We start from the raw sequence: 20,910 nt of genomic DNA on the forward strand, positions 1-20,910 counted from the left end.
TGTTAGCGCTGTGCCAGCGCTCGAGAGGTATGGCTGAACTGATTATCATTCTGGTATAGGGGAGAAAAAAAACGCTCTGGCTTGTTTGCATTCCTTTAAACCAATCACAATCATCCTGGGCGTCGCTAAGCCCAGGATGCAGCGACTGGTGCCCTCGCCAAATAGTGTCGCAGATAGAGGAAGGGGAGGATAATTCAGACTGGAATAGTCAGCCAATGGCACGCTTATACCCAGTCTCATGGCGCTAATCCAGACCATCTTGAAATTAACCTTTAATGGTTGGGTGGCAGGGCCGGACTGGGGAAATCATTCAGGCCAGGAAATATAGTGCGAAATATAGCCCCGGTCAGGCCACTTTTTAAGCGGGGGGTCTGGGGGTCCCCCACCAAGATTTTTTTTGTTACAAAGACATAATTTCCTGCATTCTGGTGCAGGAATTTTAGAATTTGTACCCTTTAAATGCCAGTGTTTGTGATGGCATCACAAATTATTGTTAAAACAACATTTAAAAAATATATTTTCAATATATCAAATGCAAAGTGGGGCGGCTGGGTGGCGCAGCGGTCTAAGTGCTTGTCACCAACGCGTGAGACACCGGTATCGAATCCGGCTGTCAGCGTTGCCTCCGGCTTGGGCCGGCCGTCATACTGACTCAATTGGCAGAGTCAGTGGGAGGGGAGTCGATGGGTGGTAATCTGGTCGTTGTAAACAGCGACTCTTACAGGTCGGTCAGGGCGCCTGCACAGCAAGGACAGGAGATGTCGAGGGTAGACTCCGCATGTATCGGAGGGGACATGCGATAGATTCTTCAACCCTCCCTACGACCGACCAGCGGGGGGCACATGCGAGCAACGATCAAGACAGGGGAGGGGGGAATTGGCACGACAAAAATTGGGATGGGAGAAAAAAACAGAAAAAGAAGGAGAAAAAGTGGATCAAAAAAATCAAATGCAAAGTGAATTTTTCTGTTAGTAAATTCAGCTTCTAAGTTCAGTGGCCTGACTGCAAAAGATCCGGTGCTCCCGATGGCCAGTCCGGGTCTGGTGGGTGGCATTATTATAATCCATATGGGATATAAGATATAGTATAATATTATTGTACAAAGATGAATTGTATAAAAGGTGGCACTACTTGTCATAGATCATCCAGACATACAAATGAAAACACCACCCAAGAATTTTGGCTCGGAATGACCCGTCTCTTTTATTGGAACCACTTGCGTGTACAAACATTATGCAGGTTCAGTAAGTACTCTCTGGCTCTCTTTTTCCATAATGATCTTAGAGATAAGATGTTCCCTAGTGAGCCAGTGGATTAAAAATAAATCATCTTAGAGCAAGAGATGTTTATGAAAACAAGGAGACAGAATTATTCATGCATTGCTTTTCACTGGATATTGCATTTTCGTAAGCAAATTATAATAATAATACATTGTGACAAAACAACATTCTACAAATCAATATAAATATACTGTATATGTAAATGTAATAATCGCATCCCAATTAGACGTGCCTGCCAGGCACAAACATAGGCCGAACCATCCTGAGGCAATGAGGTCTTAGTTAAACGATCAAGTATATCTATTTGGCCTAATTACCAAACAATTAGAAAAAGATGGATTGAACGAGAGGCAAGCCTTAGCAAGCCGAGAGGAGTCGAGTTGGCGAGACAACTTTAACGAGGCACGACTGAAGCCCGTGCCAAACCTGAAGCAAGGCCGCTATTCAGGTCATCTTTTGAAAATCACATGAAAAGGAATGCGTGTTTACTTGCTCGATTTCAGCACGTCGTACACGCCAAGTTTAAACAAGCAGAGCAAATTATATTCTTGCGACACAAATTCTAGTAAGCGATGGATATCATGCATCTGCCTCCCAAGTCACCAAGGCTGTATGTGTGTGTGTGCGTGCGTGCGTGGGTGCGTTTGTGTGTGAATACATCATTATTCATCTCCTTATCTGCCTGCCATCTACATGGGCTGGATTGGCCCAAACTTGGTAATGAGGATGACTCAGAAATAGATACGTGTACAAATAGTTATAGATACAACCACAACTGACCCCCATTCGAGTGTGATAAGACTTACAGCAGAATTGCAGCCTTCTACACTGTAGGTGGGGACATATTATTTTCATCATGTCAACCAGGATGCCTGAGATCCCACTTTGGGACCCGCAGTGCTCGATGGACGCCTCAGACACAACTACTGGTCTCAGATCTGTGAAGGCGAGGGGAGCAGTGTTCGAATAGAAGCCTTATCCGATGACAACTACTGTTCTCAGAGCCGTGAAGACGAGGGGAGCTTTTATCAGATAACACAACTACTGTTCTCAGAGCTGTGAAGGTGAGGGGAGTGTTGATCAGATAACACAACTACTGTTCTCACGATTTTGCAAAGGCGAGGGGAGCAGAGCAGAATGAATCAAGATTCAGGTTAACTGTACTTTAAGATGGATTCATTGCCAGAGAGTATCCATGCCTTGGACCTCGCACGAACACTACACACACACACACACACACACACATCAAAAGAGGCACTCCAAGCAAGTGAGCCAAGAGGTAAATGATACCAGACCATTTAAAGAAAATTAAAAAAAAAAAAAAAGTTTAGCAACCATCTACTTAAAAGGAGAGGGGGTGAGAATGAGAGAGAAGAGGAGTAAGAAAGAGGAGGAAAAAAAGAAAGGTAAAGACAAGAGAAAGCAAGCACAGACCCATTCTGTGAGGCAGTGAATGGAATCAGAGCATTTTCAACGTGTGTGTGTGTGTGTGTGTGTGTGTGTGTGTGTGTGTGTGTGTGTGTGTGTGTGTGTGTGTGTGTGTTGCAATGTGACCCAGAGTGAGAGGAGGGAGTGCGGAGGCGTGGAGGAGTTGGGAGCGTTGGTACTGTAATTAGATGAAGAATGGACTGAGAGGAGGAGGAGGAGGAAGAAGAAGAAGAGGGGGAGGAGGAGAGAGTTGGAGCCAAACAGTTTCCTCATCTGACCAGCGACTCAAGACCACAGCTGGGCCCTATTATATTGGACGTGCACATACGCATAACTGAGACTCACGCGCACACACACACCCCTCACTCTCGAGCGAGCATGCACACACGCACACACACACACACGCCTCACTCTCGAGCACGCACACACACACCTCATACGGTGTGCGCACACTCCCCTAATTGTTGAACACACACACACTCTCTCACAATTGCTGCATGCACACACCCAACCACACACACTACATGTACATACAGATATCATATTCCAGTCTCTCTCCCACACTCACACCTCCTTCTATTCTCTTCTCCCTCTCTACCAAACCACTCGGCTAACCTCCCTCATTCTCTCTCTCATTCTCTCTCGCACACACACTCCAGTTTCAGAATGAGTTGGAACACACTTTCCTTGCCAAAAAACTAAAACCAGAAGACAAACTCCAAAACCCAATTATCCACGTTTGGGTATTTTCTATATTGAGAACTATTATACCACGCGTACTTGAAGTCTCTTGGGTAGCCACTCTTCCTAGTGTCCTTGTAATCTGTATTGTCGACACTCCCAACTGGAGCGTGTCTGGCAGAGGAAACAGGAAGTGAGGCACTCCTCGACTCACACGGAGATAAGACACACACACACACACACAGAGAGATACACACACACACACCCTCTCAAGTACTGACCTACTAGTGCCCCACCGCGGTAGTGCCCCACCGCGGGTCCAGATGTGAACACCCCTCACTGAGCCGCATACACAGACAGACACATACGTGCCCCCCCCCCCCCCCCCCCCCCCCCCCCACTCACTCGCTTGTTGGTATAAAACAATGCACATCTGCTTTCCTGATAATGGCTGGAAAGGGTCCAACACCGTGGGAGATTGGGAAGCGTGTGCGTGCGCACACAAACACACACGTGTGTGTTTAAAGCATCGGTCCCCACGCCTTAGTTCACATCCACACCCAGCCCTCCTAGCACAGTAGAGGGAGGGAGAACACCCCAGTTCTGCCATGGGTCGTCTCCAGTTTTCCATAGCCTTTGGTGTGTGTGCACCAAAAGACGGTTGAATAACACACGCACACACCGAGACAGCTTCAGCGCCCCCACAGAAGTGACACACGTTTATCCTAATACCAGCTAACATGGACGAGTCTTCATGTACAAAAAACAGTCTACATGTCCAAACGTACCACACACACACACATCAGCAAGGGGGCATGGTGCCACACAGACACGCACAGCGTCAACAAGAGGGCGTCACCCTCCTTCCCAGTCAATGCCATGTATTTTGCCTTGCCAATGGACCTGTCTCAAACCCTGCCCCCTTTTCTTGATCCTCCAATCACAACTGTCGCTTACCTCGGACAAACCAAGTTTGTCCGAGGTAAGCGACAGTTGTGATTGGAGGATCAAGAAAAGGGGCAGGGTTTGAGACAGGTCTATTCTGACACAGAAGCACATAAACACACACACACACACACACACACACACACACACACACACTAGCCTTCATTCTGCATGTAAACGAATTCAGCCACAGAGGCTCCCAGAGACGACAGGGCTCTTGTCAGTCCGAAACAGTGGAGCAGTAAGAGAGAGAGAGAGAGAGGGGGGGGAAGAGAGGGTCAGAAAGAGAGGGGGAGAGAGAGAGAGGAAAATATAAAGAAGATGGGCAGAAAGAGAGAACAAAGAAAAAATACATTTGGTTGTATTATGAGTACTGTATTATTTTGGTGACTGCTTTACCGAGAGATCTCGTTTTTAATCGTTGTTGTTTTTTTATCATCGATTTGAATTAATATTTTAATCAATCTAGTCTCACGTTAGTGCTGCAAACTCTCTCTGAGCTCCATTGGGAAAATACCGCCCCCTATCGTCTCTCCCTGTTGTACTGCACCCCATTGGATTAGGGGGGGGGGGGGGGGGGGGGGGGAATCCAGCTTCCTCATTTTACTTCTCGGGCAAGCCACCCGAGGGGATCTAAGTCATTTCCGAGCCCCAAAACAGCGTGGAATACATATTTCCAGTATCCAGCGTTGGATCAATAAACGCGATCGATATTTGGAATGGCGATCAGGAATTGGAATAATCTTTTTGGAGAACATCTGATCTGAGGTAAGGAATCTATTTTACCAGTCTTAGGATAATCATAACTTTTTTCACAGAGATATCAGCGTGTGCCATATGTGTGTGTGTGCTGATCAGGAAATTTGAGATTTGATTTTTCAGCCCGCTTATATAGCGTGCATAAGTACACATAACGATAATCTAGCGTTTATTTGAAAACGATTCATAAATAGGCCGAAAAATTACAATTTTTTGTGTATTCCAGAATATTCCAGTAAAGGGCGTTTATCAGAGAATCTTTATATTTTCTTGAAACTTTCAAAAAACTAGTTTTTCAAAATGGTATAAAACAGAAAAGGACAGATTAAAAAACAATCCGTTTTGACAATGTTGACTGCAAACAAGTCATTGATAAGCGACGGCCAGATTAGACACACAATTTAAGACAGTTTATGCGTTCACAAATATGAGAGCGCTATCATTGAAGTGGGTGGTGGCATTCAAGGGAGGTAAGGCGCACGGCATGGCTGCATTGGCTGGTAATGAAAGTGTTAATGGATGATAGAGAGAGCGAGAGCGAGAGAGAGACTGTGCATGCAGACAGAACAGGAGTTAATTCCTGGAAACCTCCAGCTCTGTCCACCTGGAACTGATCCTACAGCAGGGCTCTGAAAAACCTTCTAAATCTCTGCAAGGGGATAAGTCTGACCGACCACCCACCAACACACAGCCCTATCCAGCATAGTGTACATAGTAGGGGTGTAAAGGTACACATATCCGTACCGAACCGATCGAATACAACGGTATGTTAACCACTAACGACCACCCACCGGGGGCTGTTTTTTTCACAATCAAATATAATTATTATAATAATTTTTTTCGTTATTCGTTGACAGCCCCACAAGTACAATTAGTTACTGCACACTACATCACCCCTGAGTGGAACATGGAAAGCCAAACTTTCCCCCACTGTACCGAAACCCGTACCGAACCTCGACTTCAAAACCGAGGTACGTACCGTACCGTGGTTTTGGTGTACCGTTACACCCCTAGTACGTGTGTTTTTTTTTGTTTTTTTGTTTGTGGAGACAATTGAGGACCTGTGCTGGATGTCACATAAGCACCAACAGATGGAACATGGGCTCACATCCTTAGTCAACTTAAACAGATCAGACATGGGCTCACATCCTTAGTCAACTTAAACAGATCAGACATGGGCTCACATCCTTAGTCAACTTAAACAGATGAAACATGGGCTCACATCCTTAGTCAACTTAAACAGATGAAACATGGGCTCACATCCTTAGTCAACTTAAACAGATGAAACATGGGCTCACATCCTTAGTCAACTTAAACAGATGAAACATGGGCTCACATCCTTAGTCAACTTAAACAGATGAAACATGGGCTCACATCCTTAGTTAACGCAAACAGATTAAACATGGGCTCACATCCTTAGTCAACACAAACGGATCAGACACAGGCTCACATCCTTAGTCAACTTAAACAGATCAGACATGGGTCAACACAAACGGATCAGACACGGGCTCACATCCTTAGTCAACACAAACGGATCAGACACAGGCTCACATCCTTAGTTAACTTAAACAGATCAGACATGGGCTCACATCCTTAGTCAACACAAACAGATGAAACATGGGCTTACATCCTTAGTCAACGCAAACGGATGGAACATGGGCTCAAATCCTTATATATATGGGCGATTTAATCGCATGATTGTCCATAGTTACCTGTGATTAATCACATATTAATCATACATTTTTTCCCTTTAAAGGATTATTTTTCAAATGTTTAACTTATCAACACAGGATTGGACAGATATACTTGCTTTATGCAAATGTGTGTTTATTAAATACAATAAACAACCAAAATGACAAATATTGTCCAGAAAAACAAAGGTATTGCATCAAGCATAAAATAAATATGTTGTAAATAATCATAACATGGCAAAGCCCAATAGGCGACAACAGATGGCCATATTGACCTGCTAAATGTAACATTACATTTACATTTTGTCATTTAGCTGACGCTTTTATCCAAAGCGACTTACAAGTTGTGTACAACAAGACAGCAGGGAGGGTACAACTATTAGCCGAGTAACAAAGTGTTGAGTGCTACAGTGTAATAATAATAATGCAGGACTTAACTCAGAAGTCTTTATTCGGCATGCAACGACATGCAGTGATGGGCGGCACACACACACGGACTGTTTTTTTTAGGGTCGCCGATGCGATTGAGCTCTGCACTTGACCCATTCCGTCGTCCACCGCGCCCGGGGACCAATCCAAGTGCTCCTGCCCGTCTTCGTCAGGGACGCGACAGCGTCAGCGATCTGTTGTACATGGTTGTACATGGGTGTCTCTTATCGGGGGCGGGGGGGGGGGGGGGCCTTGCGAGCACGGGGAGAACATGCAAACTCCACACAGAAAGGCCTGGGAGATACCCCACCTGGGTACCTGGCAACGCGGAAACTTGGTCCCCAAGCGGGAATCGAACCCTGGACCGTCTTGCTGTGAGGCGACAGTGTGAGGCGACTACACCACCGTATATTAGGACAAGTGCATGACAGTAAGGTTAGTTAGGGTTAGACATTACTCAGTAATATGAGCACTCACATTACTCTTATAAAAAGGTTCACTAAATGGTAAATGGCTGCATTTATATAGCGCTTTACAATTTGTTCCTCACATTTTACCCATTCACTCACACACAGACAGAAGAGGCAACCATGCAAGGTGCCAACCTGCTCATCTGGAGCAATTAGTCTTGCTCAAGGACACTTCGACAGGCTGCCCGGGAGGAGTGGGAATCGAACCGGGAACCTCTGGTTTACCTTGTAACAATATTGTCACAAGGAAAGATGAAATTACCTACCTGGGTTCCATCCTAGAGGCAAATCTTTCCGGTGACAAAATGGCATCCAATGTAATCAAAAAAGTCAACCAACGAACAAGATTTTTGTACCGGATCTCCTCTCTGGTAAACAAGAATACCTTGAAGACTCTAACAGGAGCACTCATTCAAGGTTTCTACGACTATGCTTGCACCTCATGGTACCAAAGCACCTCAAAGACCCTAAAAACAAGGCTCCAAACATCACAAAATAAACTGGTCAGACTACTGCTTGGCCTTACTCAATGGGCCTGGTCTACAAGATACACTACACCACAAAGATACCCATGTACCTGTAGAAATACTTCCTAAAGGTCAGTGAAGTCCACGACCACAACACCAGAGGGAGTTCCACAAATCACGTTCAACCCAGATTTGGCTCAAACAAGGGACTAAACACGTTTCGCACACAATTATGCCACAATAATGTGGAACGCCCTACCCACAGGTGTAAAGGAATGTGAATCCCTCCCTACCCTCCTTCAAAACCGCTCTCAAAGAGCACCTACGGGTGGCTGCAATTAGAAACTGTAAATGTCAAAATTCCCCCCCACCTCACCCCCTCTAATGTACAGTTTCTTCCCCTTCGGATTTCTATTTCTTTACAATGTTCTCTCTCTTACTTACACAGTACCGTATATTTGTATGTCTTGTATGTCATAAATGTCTTGATGAAATGAAAATAGAGGACCCTTATGTAAACAAGACGAAAGTATTTTTCTGGTCTTCATCCTCTTAGCAGTTGTGTGCATAGCTGTCAACATTGGGATTTTAAAATAAGGGAGATTTCCCAGCGAGGGAGGGTGGGGGGGGGGGGTGAAGGGGGTGGTTTCCCCCAATTGGTGGATTATTTTGTCAAATCAGTTATGCAAGTCACTTTTGGTGAGTTGTTTCTATACAATTCACGTATATGACATTTAGGTATGACACAGGACTACAAAAGCATTTAGTATAGAAATGTGTCAACAGACTAAAGCAGGGAACCACAATATTATTATTTTGCATACAAATTATGCTGAGCAGAATGTAATATCATAACTGTATTATTTTTCTTGCAATTGAGCCAATTTTCATTAGGTACGGTTCTGAGGTGTGTGTTCAACAGAATGCAGTATCAAAAACACGTTCACAAAAAGTATGGGTTACTGAATGCTGAACTGCACTGGTATAATACATTATATAAGTTATAAGTATAATACATTATATAAGTGTGTGTGTGTGTGTGTGTGTGTGTGTGTAAATGAATGAACCTAAATATGTAGTTTGACTGATAGATACACAAAATGGGTTTATTTATGTTGTTTTAATTTGGTTGTGTTGATGTTTCCATTTTTTGCAAAATGGGTATATTCTGTTTGGTTTTACACAATAAGTCTGTCGGTGTGTTGTGGTTGTGTAGGGGCAGGTATATATAAGATTTTTTCTTCTTCCTGTTCCTTTCGGCCATGGTATTTGGTGAATTATATGAATATGTACTGTTGGACTGTGGTAATTCCATGTACGAATAAATAAATGATGATGATGATGATGATGATGATAATCACTAAGCCATTGTAAGACCTTACCTGTGTCCCTGTATCACTTGTCTCTGCTGCCCTTTGTCTAAAAAACGTCCCTATGTCCATTTTCCTTTTTTTTGTGTGGCATATTTGAGATAGTCACCTAGTAAAAGTGAGATAATTGACAATATCAAAACATGCTAGGGCTGTACCGAATAGTTCTGTTGTGGAATATTTAAAATGAGCCATGACAGTAAGCTGTAGAAATTGAGATAGAGTCAGTTGTTATACAAATATAGAAACATAGTTTATTAACAGAGCTCAGGTTATAATCAGACATGCTAACATGATAATTTAGTGTCCCTGTCCTACAGTAAGCTAGCTAGGATAACTGTCTGAAAACAACGTGAGACCTAGCTAGATATTAGCTGGAGAGTTTTAACTATCTCACCCATTAATTAAGGCTATACCATTACTAAACAGTAGCTTTTATGCTCTACTTACCACTGTATTTCTTTATTTTATCCTCCTCATCTTTTTTCTGCTCCAGATGGATAAATCCTCTTCATTTAGCTTGTTTATTATACGTAGGTATTGCTGGCTCAAAGTTTCATTTACACGTGAATATTTTCTTTTTTCCCCCAAACACAAGTGCAATGGGGCCCCTAAGGGGGTTTCCTACTGTCGTTTCATTGCATATCACTATTTGAATTGCGGTCGCTTTTGTTGAGTACAGCCATTATGTCAGCCCTCGGGGGGGTCCAGGCTGCTGCCTGTCGTATTCACAGCAGGTAATGTAGCCTTTTTAGTAAGAACTGAAGGGCAAAATGAAAATACAGGAAATTACGGGAAAATATTGAAACGGGAGGACGGCGGGAAAGAAGTGTCAAATATGGGAGAATCCCGGGAAAACGGGAGGGTTGACAGGTATGGTTGTGTGTATTGAGCTGTACTGTAGCCATTCTGCTGTTTGTTAATCTGTTAACACTTTGAGTGCCGAGGACGAGATTTCTCGTTAGTTCATGCCGACCGTTGAGTGCCAACGACGAGAGATCTTGTTTTGTTTTTTTTGCGATTTCCATTCATATTTCATCAATCTAGCCTCAAGTTACCACTGCAAACTCTCTCTGAGCTCCATTGGGAAAATACCGCCCCCTATCGTCTCTCCCTGTGGTACTGCACCCCAGGGATTGGATTGAATGAAACGCATGTGGGGGAAAAAATCCTGCTTCCACATTTTACTTCTCAGGCATGTAACTCGAGCCGATCTGATTCATTCTGGACCATCAGAACAGCGTGGAATCAGTGTTTCGACCACCCAGCGTTGGATCAATAAACGCGATCGATATTTGGAATGGCGATCAGGAATTGGAATAATCTTTTTGGAGAACATCTGATCTGAGGTAAGGAATCTATTTTACCAGTCTTAGGATAATCAGAGCTTTTTTCACAGAGATATCAACGTGGGCCCTATGTGTGTGTGCGTGTGCTGATCAGGAAATGGATAATCGATTTTTCAGCCCGCTTCTATAGCGTGCATAAGTATACATATACTATCGATAATCTAGCGTTTATTTGAAAATGATTCATAAATAGGCCAAAAAATGAAGTTGTGTGTATTCCAGTATATTCCAGTAAACTGCGATTATCACAGAATCTTTATATTTTCCTGAAACTTAAAAACGAGTTTTTCAAAGTGGTATAAAACGGAAATTAACCAATTAAAAAACAATCGGTTTCGACAATGTTGACTGCAAACAAGTCAATATAAGCGACGGCTATATTATACACATGCCATAATTTAAGATATAGTTTATGCGTTCGCAAATATGAGAGCTCTATCATAGAAGTGGGCGTTGGCACGCAACGGCGTTCCGGGGCACCGGACCCGCGGCACAGAGTGTTAATAAAGTTTTCAATCAAAAAGGGTCACAAAGACATCCTCTTCTACTATGTGGAATAGAAATGGTGTCTCAAATCGAACTGAAAAGGGAGGTGTAGTGGTTACGTCATTGTTGTTTCCGGCCGGTCCACCTCGTTTGAAATCAATGTATTTCCCCATTGCCCATTTCTAAATCGTCTCGTTTAAAACAAATAAAGCATGGACATTTGCATGGTGTACCTTTCCGTGTGTATTCATCCACAATCTATGGTTAACATGATCATATTTATTAACACTTTAATCGCCGATGACGTGTTTAGACGTCATTCCTCGCCATGCTCATTCTGCCGAAGACGCCGTAACTCGTCTTTGATATCAATAATTCAAAAATCTGTGATCGAAATCATATTTCTCCTCCGGAGACATGAGATGTACTGGTGAGCTCCACTCAACTGTCTAACGGTTCAAGAGCGCCATCTGGTGGCCGATCGGCAGATCGGCCAAGAGGGAGGGGCACGCCAAACAGGAAGTGCTCATCCATAATCCGTCCGGGCACTCGCTATCGGTAGCCGGACTCCATCTCAACACACTGATAATCAATCGCTCGCCCTAACTCAATAAACAACGTTATTTGGACGTATATAGTATTATACAACCTGGAAATGGTTCATCAGGATCAACATCCCATAATCAAAAACTGTCTACTCCACGCTGATCGTCCAACGGCGCGAGGAAAATATGGTAAGATCCAGCGTTATTTTCTAACGTATTCTATACTAACTGATCTGATGATCATATGACCCACACTAGATGAATGGTATAACGTTGCCCACGGAATTATAAACGACCCCCCGCCCATCCGGTCAATATCAGATGATACGTAGTAACTTCTAGAAGTACCTCCAGTTGAAATTTTTCATCAGGCACCGATCGCTACCAAACTGTATTTGATCATCAATATAGTGCATTTGGGGCTATAAATCAAGTTCTGGAGAAAGCTGCAGAAAACGATAAAAACATACGTATACTTTAGACCGTATTTTAGTATGAATATGTGAATGAAAAAGTATAACATTGATACACCCTGAACAATACATATAGGACATTGAATGGGCCATAATAATGTCAATTTAGCAATAGAATTTAAAAAGTTATAGCCCTGCAAAGAAGGGGAACTTCTCCATAGACAAATAGAGCTGGCTAGGGATGGTAAATTATGAATTTAACCCATGGCGATCAAAGTGTTAATCGTAAAATAATTACATAACATTTTATTTCAACCAAAAATGCTTAACTTAAACAATAATGTTAGTGATAGAAGGGAACGCATTTCGTGCAAAAATGGAAAGCTTGCCAATGTTCATGAGGCATAATTATTACAATAGCCGATAATCCATTTTCCCAATGATAAATACCTAAACGGGTGGAACGCGCGGGCGGTCCAAAGTGACGTCAGACTACACCTCCCTATTGGAGTCCAATGTTAATCTATTGCTAACCTTTTACAGACTAATATAATTTTGTACTTCTGTCTCCCCCTCTCACACAGTACAACGTGAGAGGTTATTTTCATTGTCTGGGTATATGGGGGAGAGACACATGCACACAAGATGTCAGTAATTATTGGCATGTTACCAATATTCCACCAGAATTTCTGTCTGATTAGCTGTCTTTTACAGGCTTTAGTGGGCAGATTTGGCAATAAATAAAAAGACACAAAGACAGTCATCATATGAAACTAGAGTTCTTGAGGAATCCATAAATAACAGTAATGCTAGCTCACTGGCGAAGGGGGTAGATATCTCATTGAACTATAAAGGAAGGAATCTCTGTGTGCATGCGTGTCTGTCCTTTGCATATATAACTCATCCGATTGACTTCATGCTCGGCGGGTGTATTTCTGAGAATCCAAGGGAGAGCTGAGCAGTGTCGAATTTGGTGCCATTTGGCCAGATGATGGTGCTACAACAACAATCTTTACTCATATCTCGAGAACCGGTCATCCAATCGACTTCACACTTGACAGGTGTATTGCTGAGGACCCAGGGGAGTGCAGTGTCAAGTGTGAAGTCGATCGGATGAGCGGTTCACGAGACAGTGGTCTCCACAACGCTGGTCTCACCCTTCATTCAAGATACTTGAATGAAAACGGGCTCACAGGAAACGATTTAGGCCCAAACCATGCCATTTCAGCAGTTATTTTCACCTTTTTTTATACTGGAGGCAGAATATTTAAAAGTTATATATAATACATACATACTTATACATTATACAAGTACATATCTTTGTCACAACTCTTTCCTTGCTAAAATGTCTGCATGTATATCGGCCGATAGATCAATAGTGGAATTTCTTTTACTTCAAATTATCTCCCCCAAAAACCCAGTATCGGATAGGTCTAATGGAGAGGGAGAGGGAGAGAGAGAGAGAGAGAGAGAGAGAGGACAGGTGGGTTTGATAACAGATGCAGGGAGAGAAGATAATGTCATTGGCAAAAACGAGAGGACAGACTGACGAAGAATCAAAACTGCGGAAGTCGGATCTATACAAAAATGGGTGGAGTGACTTTGGTTCAGATGAAAAGATGAAAAGAAAAAAGAAAAAAGAAAGAAAAAAACAGGGAGGGTGGGACGGGTTGAGAGCAGAGGAGCGAACGGGTGGGTGTCAGGAGGAGGAGGGGAGGAGGAGATGGAGAGGTGCGATGAAGGGAACGACGGGGGCGGGTGGGGGAGGGGGGCATGAGAGAAGGGCAGAAAGGGAGCAAGAAGTTGTGAGGTCATTGTTTTGAGTTCTCGTGCTCAGGGAGGCGCAGCAATGGAGAGAGAGAAAGAACAGAGAGAGAGAGAGAGAGAGAGAGAAGAAAAGAGGCACAGGAGAAGGGGCGCGCGGGGGGGGGGGCACGGTACAAAACTAAACCCACGCAACTCAAGACTCTCAATACATGTGTGTATCTGTGCATCTTCAAACAATGTACACAGTCGGTTAGCCACAGCAAGCTGATTTATTTCCCGCCACACCAAACAAAACATGTTTTGTCGAACAGCTGAATGCAGACCCTCCCCACACACACACACACATTCTCTCCCCCAGTCTCTCTCTCCACAAAAAAGGCTCCCAGGACAGCAGTGCAGACGGAGAGAGTTCATAAAGTCAGAGCTCTGCTTAGTGTATATTGCCCTACAGAAGACCCGCGTAAACAGTGTTGGATTGCCCCGGACTTCGAATACAAGGCTACCTCTCGAGTTAAACAAACAAAAAAGGCGGTCTTACCAAAGCCTGTATTTCTAGACACACAGGGATGTCAACAATAAGGGGAAAACAGAAGAAGAAGGAAATGAGAGAGAGAGAGAGAGAGAGAGAGAGAAGGAAGGAGGTGAGAGAGGTGGAAGGAGAGAGGAGGATGGAGAGAAAGAGAATTAAGGAAATTAGAGGAAGAAGGAGAGGGGGGAGGAGAGAGAGGGGGGGAATGAAGGAGAGATAGAGAGAAGGAAAGAGATGAGATAATATGAAGGAGATGAGGGGGGGAGGAAGGAGAGTTAAAAGGAGGAAGGAGAGGAGATAATAAGATCAAGGCCTAACCACTCCCTTCTGCTCATCAACAACGAGGCAGTGGAGAGGGTCACAGAGTTCAAGTTCCTGGGTCTCAGTGTGAGTGAGAGCCTGTCCTGGAGCACCAACACTGCCTCAGTGATCGGAAAAGCTCAGCAACGCCTATACTACCTAAGGAAGCTGAAGCAGGCTGGCCTACCACGAAATATCCTTGTCAACTTTTATCATTGTGCGGTTGAGAGTGTGCTGACCTACTGTGTGTCTGTGTGGTTCTCCAGCTGCACAAAGGCAGAGCAAGAGGCTCTACAGAGGGTGGTGAAGGCGGCAGGCAGGATCGTTGGGACTCCTCTAGTCCTCTACCAAACATCACCTCCGTCTTCACCTCCCGCTGCCTCCACCGCTCCATAGTGTATCATCAAGGACCAGTCTCACCCAGCACATCACCTCTTTCAGCTCCTTCCCTCAGGGAGGAGATACCGGTCCATAAATGCTCAAGATTTATGAACAGCTTTTTCCCCCAAGCAGTCAGACTACTAAACTCTCATTGACTGTCCCCTCACATGCACCATGCACTTTACCTGGACTTGATAACTATTATGTTTACCGCTCATCATACACTTTAAAATATTTCTGTTATATGTACAGTGTTATGTTATGTGTTACATGTATGTTTGTACTATGGTCATGTGGGAGCTCCCCTGAAATTTCTTTGTGTGCAATGACAATTAAAAGTCTATTCTATTCTAATATGAAGGAGATGAGACAGAGGAGGAAGGAGAGAGTGAAATGAGGAAGGAGATGAGAGAGAGAGGTGGAGGGAATAGCAAGGAGGGATGGTGGGAAAGAAGGGGGAGGGGTGATGGACAATCTCATGGTCCAGCAGGTACATGATTAATATGGAAAAATGAAATGCCCACACACACACACACTTGTATTTCCACTCTGAGAAACTGGACTAAACCAATGTGGTGACATGTATCGGGTGAATAAATGTATTGTGTGTTCCAATTATTTTCCATTCTAACATTCACATTTTGGGTGGTAGAACAATGAGAATAGCTGGTGAGTTCATGAACCCACCAGCCACTGTGACTAATGGATGATCAAGTAGGTTTTTCTGAGAGAATCGGAAAAGATAGATGACGGGACTGTTGAAGGAAACAAGAGAGGGAGGGAGAGGGAGGGAAAGAGCGGGAGAGGAGGGGATGACGGAGGGAGGCGTTAGTCAATACAGTATTCCAGCTGTTCCAATCTCTTGGCAGATCTAGAGGAAGCAGGGATCCCCTGGTTAGAATCCTCATAAGGGTGGGGGTCAGAGCCTGGAGCACAGACATGGCAGGCAGGAAATTACCACAGAAAAGCACCGTCCTCATATGAATATGGAAGGCTGTCAGCGATCTCCGACTAGTGTAACTCTCCCGGGAATTTAGATACGGACGGCGCCAGCGTTCTTAGAACAATGCGTCAGGGTTCCAGAAATGGCTAGTGGAGGGTCCCCGACGTGAGCAGAGTAGCAACAGGCTCCAGAGAGAGAGAGAGAGAGAGAGAGAGAGAGAGATTCATATTCTTATTTGGGTCCCTAACTGAAAGAAGGTCCTCGTTATTGTAGAAGATTTTCCATTCTCCCCCATGCAAAACACAAACTACTTCCTGCGACCATCATTCTGAGGAGCTCGAGTTACATTTTTCACTTTAGAAGAGCAATGAGGAGCCTTTGATGTGTCGGGAGGCCAAGCACAGAGAACAGGGGGGGATCGTGATGATCTCTCAAGGAGTTTCCTCCCTCTCCTCCAGGGGCCTCTCTCCACGGGGGCAGAGGACAGGAAGACCTCTATTAGCAAAGGAGGACCACATCTCCCACGGGGGCCGGCGAGCAGAGACTGTTGTTCCATTTCTGGGTGGGGGGTGGGGGGGTGACCGGATGTCTTTTGTCATCTCCTGGATGGAGAGAGGGGGTCATGCAGGCCCCCCCGACAGTCACCGATTGACCCAGGCCTCCGGAGGGGAGAGAGTGTTCAGTGTGTAGAGTGTGTCACTTCCTGTTTATGTTTTCTATAGTTATCCGTTGGAAGTCGTTCCCAAAAGAGTTTGTTTGGAAAGTGAGGAAAGGCTAAAGATAGGTAGCGGTAAGTGGTGCTTCTCTCAAAGTCTGGCTGGAATTAAGTAAATATGTACAGTACGTAGTTACTCTGACGTTCGCACTAAAGATGCCTTACATGTCCATTTCTGGTTTGGAAAAGAAAAAAAGAAAGAAAGAAAAACTAAAGTAGGGCGAGAGTGGGATATAGACAACCCCTGCTGGAAATGTTCCTTAGTATTAAATAACTTCAGCCTGCATTAATCACTAAAAGTGTCATTGTCATATGAATAAAGAACATTTTAAATCAGTCTCTCTTCATTCTCATGATTACCACTAATTTGACTCAATAAACCGTACAGCAGAGACTAGGTGAAAGAAAGAAAGAAAGAAAGAAAGAAAGAAAGAAAGAAAGAAAGAAAGAAAGAAAGAAAGAAAGAAAGAAAGAAAGAAAGAAAGAAAGAAAGAAAGAAAGAAAGAAAACAAACTCACCTGCAGGGTGTTTCTCAAATGCTTGACCTCAGTCAACAGGCGCTTCAAGATATCTGAGGGATCCAGAGATGCAGACGGAAAGATCAGAGACGAGACATGCATTTCACAAACATTCAAACATGTAGACATTAAAACTCTGGGTAGAAAGAGCATTGTCCCCCCCAGTATAAAATGTGTGTCCTTTAAATCACTGGGAAAAGATGAAAAATAAATACATGAATACTTTTTGGTATATAGATATATTAGGGCTGTCAGTTTATCGCGTTAATTAGATTAATTAATTACACCGCAAATTATGAATTTATCTCAGTCATTCCATAAGAACGTAGAATACACATTTACAGACTTTTTTTTAATATGGACCATTTGCATGTTCTTGGTATCTGATTCTAGGGACATCTATGGATCTCAGGGAATGTATTCCCAGTGTCAGAAATACTGTGTCTGTTACTAGGCTTGAGTAAATTGTAATGAACCTAATGAGAATATCAATAAAAAAATTTTTTTTCTTTGACTGTGAATAACACCATACAAAAATTTACCAGACCTGAAAAATCTAAGCAAATTAATAGATGGAAGATGATTAAACAGAAGGTTTTGTAGATCCAGTACTGAATTCTGCCATCCGGACACATGCAATTTGAAATATGATTATAGAATATAGAATATCAGGCATAAAATGGTTATGCGATTAAAATGAGATTAATTCGATTAATAAAAAATCCTGTAATTAATTAGATACATTTTTTTAATCACCCGACAGCACTAATATATATATATATATATATATATATATATATTAGGGGTGGGAATCGCCAGAGACCTCGCGATACGATACTATCGCGATACTCGATATATCGCGAATATTGCGATTATTATTATAATTTTTTTATATATATATCTTTTTTTTTCAACTGCAAAGTAAAACTGTCAACATGTTTTATCTAATAAAATAAAGTTCAGTCTGTTCATCTCACTTCAATCATTTTTATTGAAGAACATGGTATTTTCTCAAGCAGACAGATGTCAACACTGTAATCTGTGTTGCATGTACCTGACAAACTGAACTGTTTGTATTACAGACAGTCATATTCCAACTTAACTGAATGCACATGCGTGTGTGGACTACTGTACTATTACAGGTACTGAAATGAACAATGCAACTTCCTTATACACATTTTTTTTTATGAATAATTAAATATCGATACTTGGCATCCCTGTATCGATACAGTATCGCCACGCAAAGTATCGCGATACTACTACGTAACGATTTTTCCCTCCACCCCTAATATATATATGGTATGTTGTTTTCTAATGGTAGGCTATAATACATATTTGAAGTAAAGCCCTCAAACTATTAATTAAAAATTGTAATCGTTCTTTGGCATCAAAGTTAACCATTCCGTCTGTGCTTGACCATGTTGGGGGGTCTGTCTATGCTTGACCATGTTGGGGGGGGGTCTCGAATAGGTGTCCCTCTGATTTTAGGGGCCACGCTGCTATAAACAATAAGGCACTTTATAGTTGGTGATAGGGGTGTATTGTAGAGGAATAAAACTTGCATTGTGACCAATCACTGTGAAGGATCACAGCACACAGTCTTGTGAGTGCACTAGCGCTACAGCCATGCCTCTCCTACCTGTTGCGTTTATGGCTCCATCCTGACCACTGATGCCCAGAGTCGTCTTACATTCCTCCACCAGCTTCTCCATCTCCAACCCCTGGCTGTCCCTGAAAGCATGGCTCTGCAGGGGAGACTGGCTCTGCAGCGAAGACTGGCTCTGCAGCGGAGACTGGCTCAGAGCGCTGTCGCTCTCCCTCCAGCTACGACCAGCGGGACTGGCCACGGGAGATGTACTGCCCAGGGATGAGGGTCTTTTGATGGGGCTTAGCACCACCCTCTTCCCCTGGGAGACGGGGATCTTGGGCGTGGAACTGGAGGGACTCCCGTTACATCCCAAAGGTCCTTTAAGCGTCACCAAACCACTTCCCGGTTTGTTCGGCAATGGACTGACTGTGGGACCAATCGCAGAGTTCTTCGGGGTGATGGGCGGAGTGGGCTTCCAATCGGGAGTAGGGGTGGGTGTGGTGGGCGTGGTGCTTGGTTGAGGTTTCTTCCTGGTGGGTACTGGAACTGAAGCGGGTGAAGCTGTGACCGAGGGGGGAGCTACGGGTGGGGTTACAGATCGCTCTGTACTGACGGGGATGAGCTGAGGGGCGGTGGGCAAATCCGTATCTGGAGAGGTAGGAGGGGTGTGGAAAATATCCAAGTGTGCCCCTAAAAGATTGAATATGACAGGATGATATGTGGTTAAATGGGTAGAGGAGTGAGGGATTGCATGATAATCTTGTTTACAAAAAAGATTGAACTCTACTACAGCTACTGTACACAACACAGTAATCATAGACTTTTTAAAGAAAACAGGTGGTTGAAGTAAAATGAGATTATGGATGGAATCATCATTTTATAGCATTAGAAATAAATAATGTTTAAATTGTTTGATGTCATATTGTATGGTGGACTCTGGATGCAGTGTCATCTAAGAAGGATCGGAAAGTACAATAATCGGATTACATCATTGAGGTGGTATAATCCAATGGATTGTGTTGCCGATTCTACCGTTTTTAGCAGGTTAACAGATTCCATTTTTAAAGTAACCCAGCCTGTCTGTGTGCATGCTGGCATTTTGTGTGACTGACTGTAGCAGACTGACCCACTGACTGACTGACTAGGATGATGACAGTGAATGACAACAAGGGAAGAAGAATGTTAAAAACATGGCCCCTGGCAGCGGTCACTAGTCTGTCTGTATGTTGACTCTGTAAGAGGCAGAGCACAGCCAAGACGACTACATGCCCCCGTTGGTGCAAAAAAACAAGCAGTCATTCTTTCTCAGAATGAATGGTCCGTTGCTTGGCTGAGAACAGGACAGACATTCCTCTTTAGACGACTAATCTACTGCATGTTGCCACTGAGCGCTTGTTGCCCTAAATGGATGGACAGAGACACAGACTTGGAGGCGGACAGATTTCCTGACACTGAACATAGGGACTTCTTTCGTTTACATCAACACCTAACCTTGACATTAACAGTCATTACTAAACACTGTGCTACTAGAGCCTGATCTCGCTTGAAATATATATAAATAAAGTACTTATCGACCACAGGAAGAAGATACATATTGTACATTATGTTATAGCCATAGGTAATATATTGACATCATTTAAAAAAAAAAAAAATCACAATGTGTACATATTACAAATAAGTACATATTACATTATTATTATTATTATTTTTTTACTTTTAACGTTTTCAAAAACATTCGTCTTTACCTCAAGACTACCGAGACACTTTCCCGACAGCCTCACCCAAACCTTTTAAACAAACCATAACCACACTGCTACCAAACCTTAACCACACTGTTACCTTAAACAAACCATAAC

The 20,910-nt window shown here is 43.4% G+C and overlaps 1 protein-coding gene across 1 annotated transcript in view; it reads right to left on the bottom strand.

Moving 5' to 3' along the window:
• The window catches only part of LOC311225733 (CD109 antigen-like), a gene marked incomplete at its 3' end in the record, with an annotated part of 122,226 nt that overhangs the window by 93,584 nt on the left and 7,732 nt on the right, over positions 1–20,910 (bottom strand). The window contains exons 3-4 of the mRNA XM_084311127.1: positions 19,106–19,744; positions 17,467–17,519 (exon numbers count right to left, since the gene is read on the bottom strand). Coding sequence (XP_084167253.1) covers positions 17,467–17,519; positions 19,106–19,744 — 692 coding nt within the window. The remainder of the gene's footprint in view (positions 1–17,466; positions 17,520–19,105; positions 19,745–20,910) is intronic.

Source organism: Notolepis coatsorum (assembly GCF_963971535.1).
Source record: "Notolepis coatsorum genome assembly, chromosome: 3".
Lineage (NCBI taxonomy): Eukaryota > Metazoa > Chordata > Actinopteri > Aulopiformes > Paralepididae > Notolepis > Notolepis coatsorum.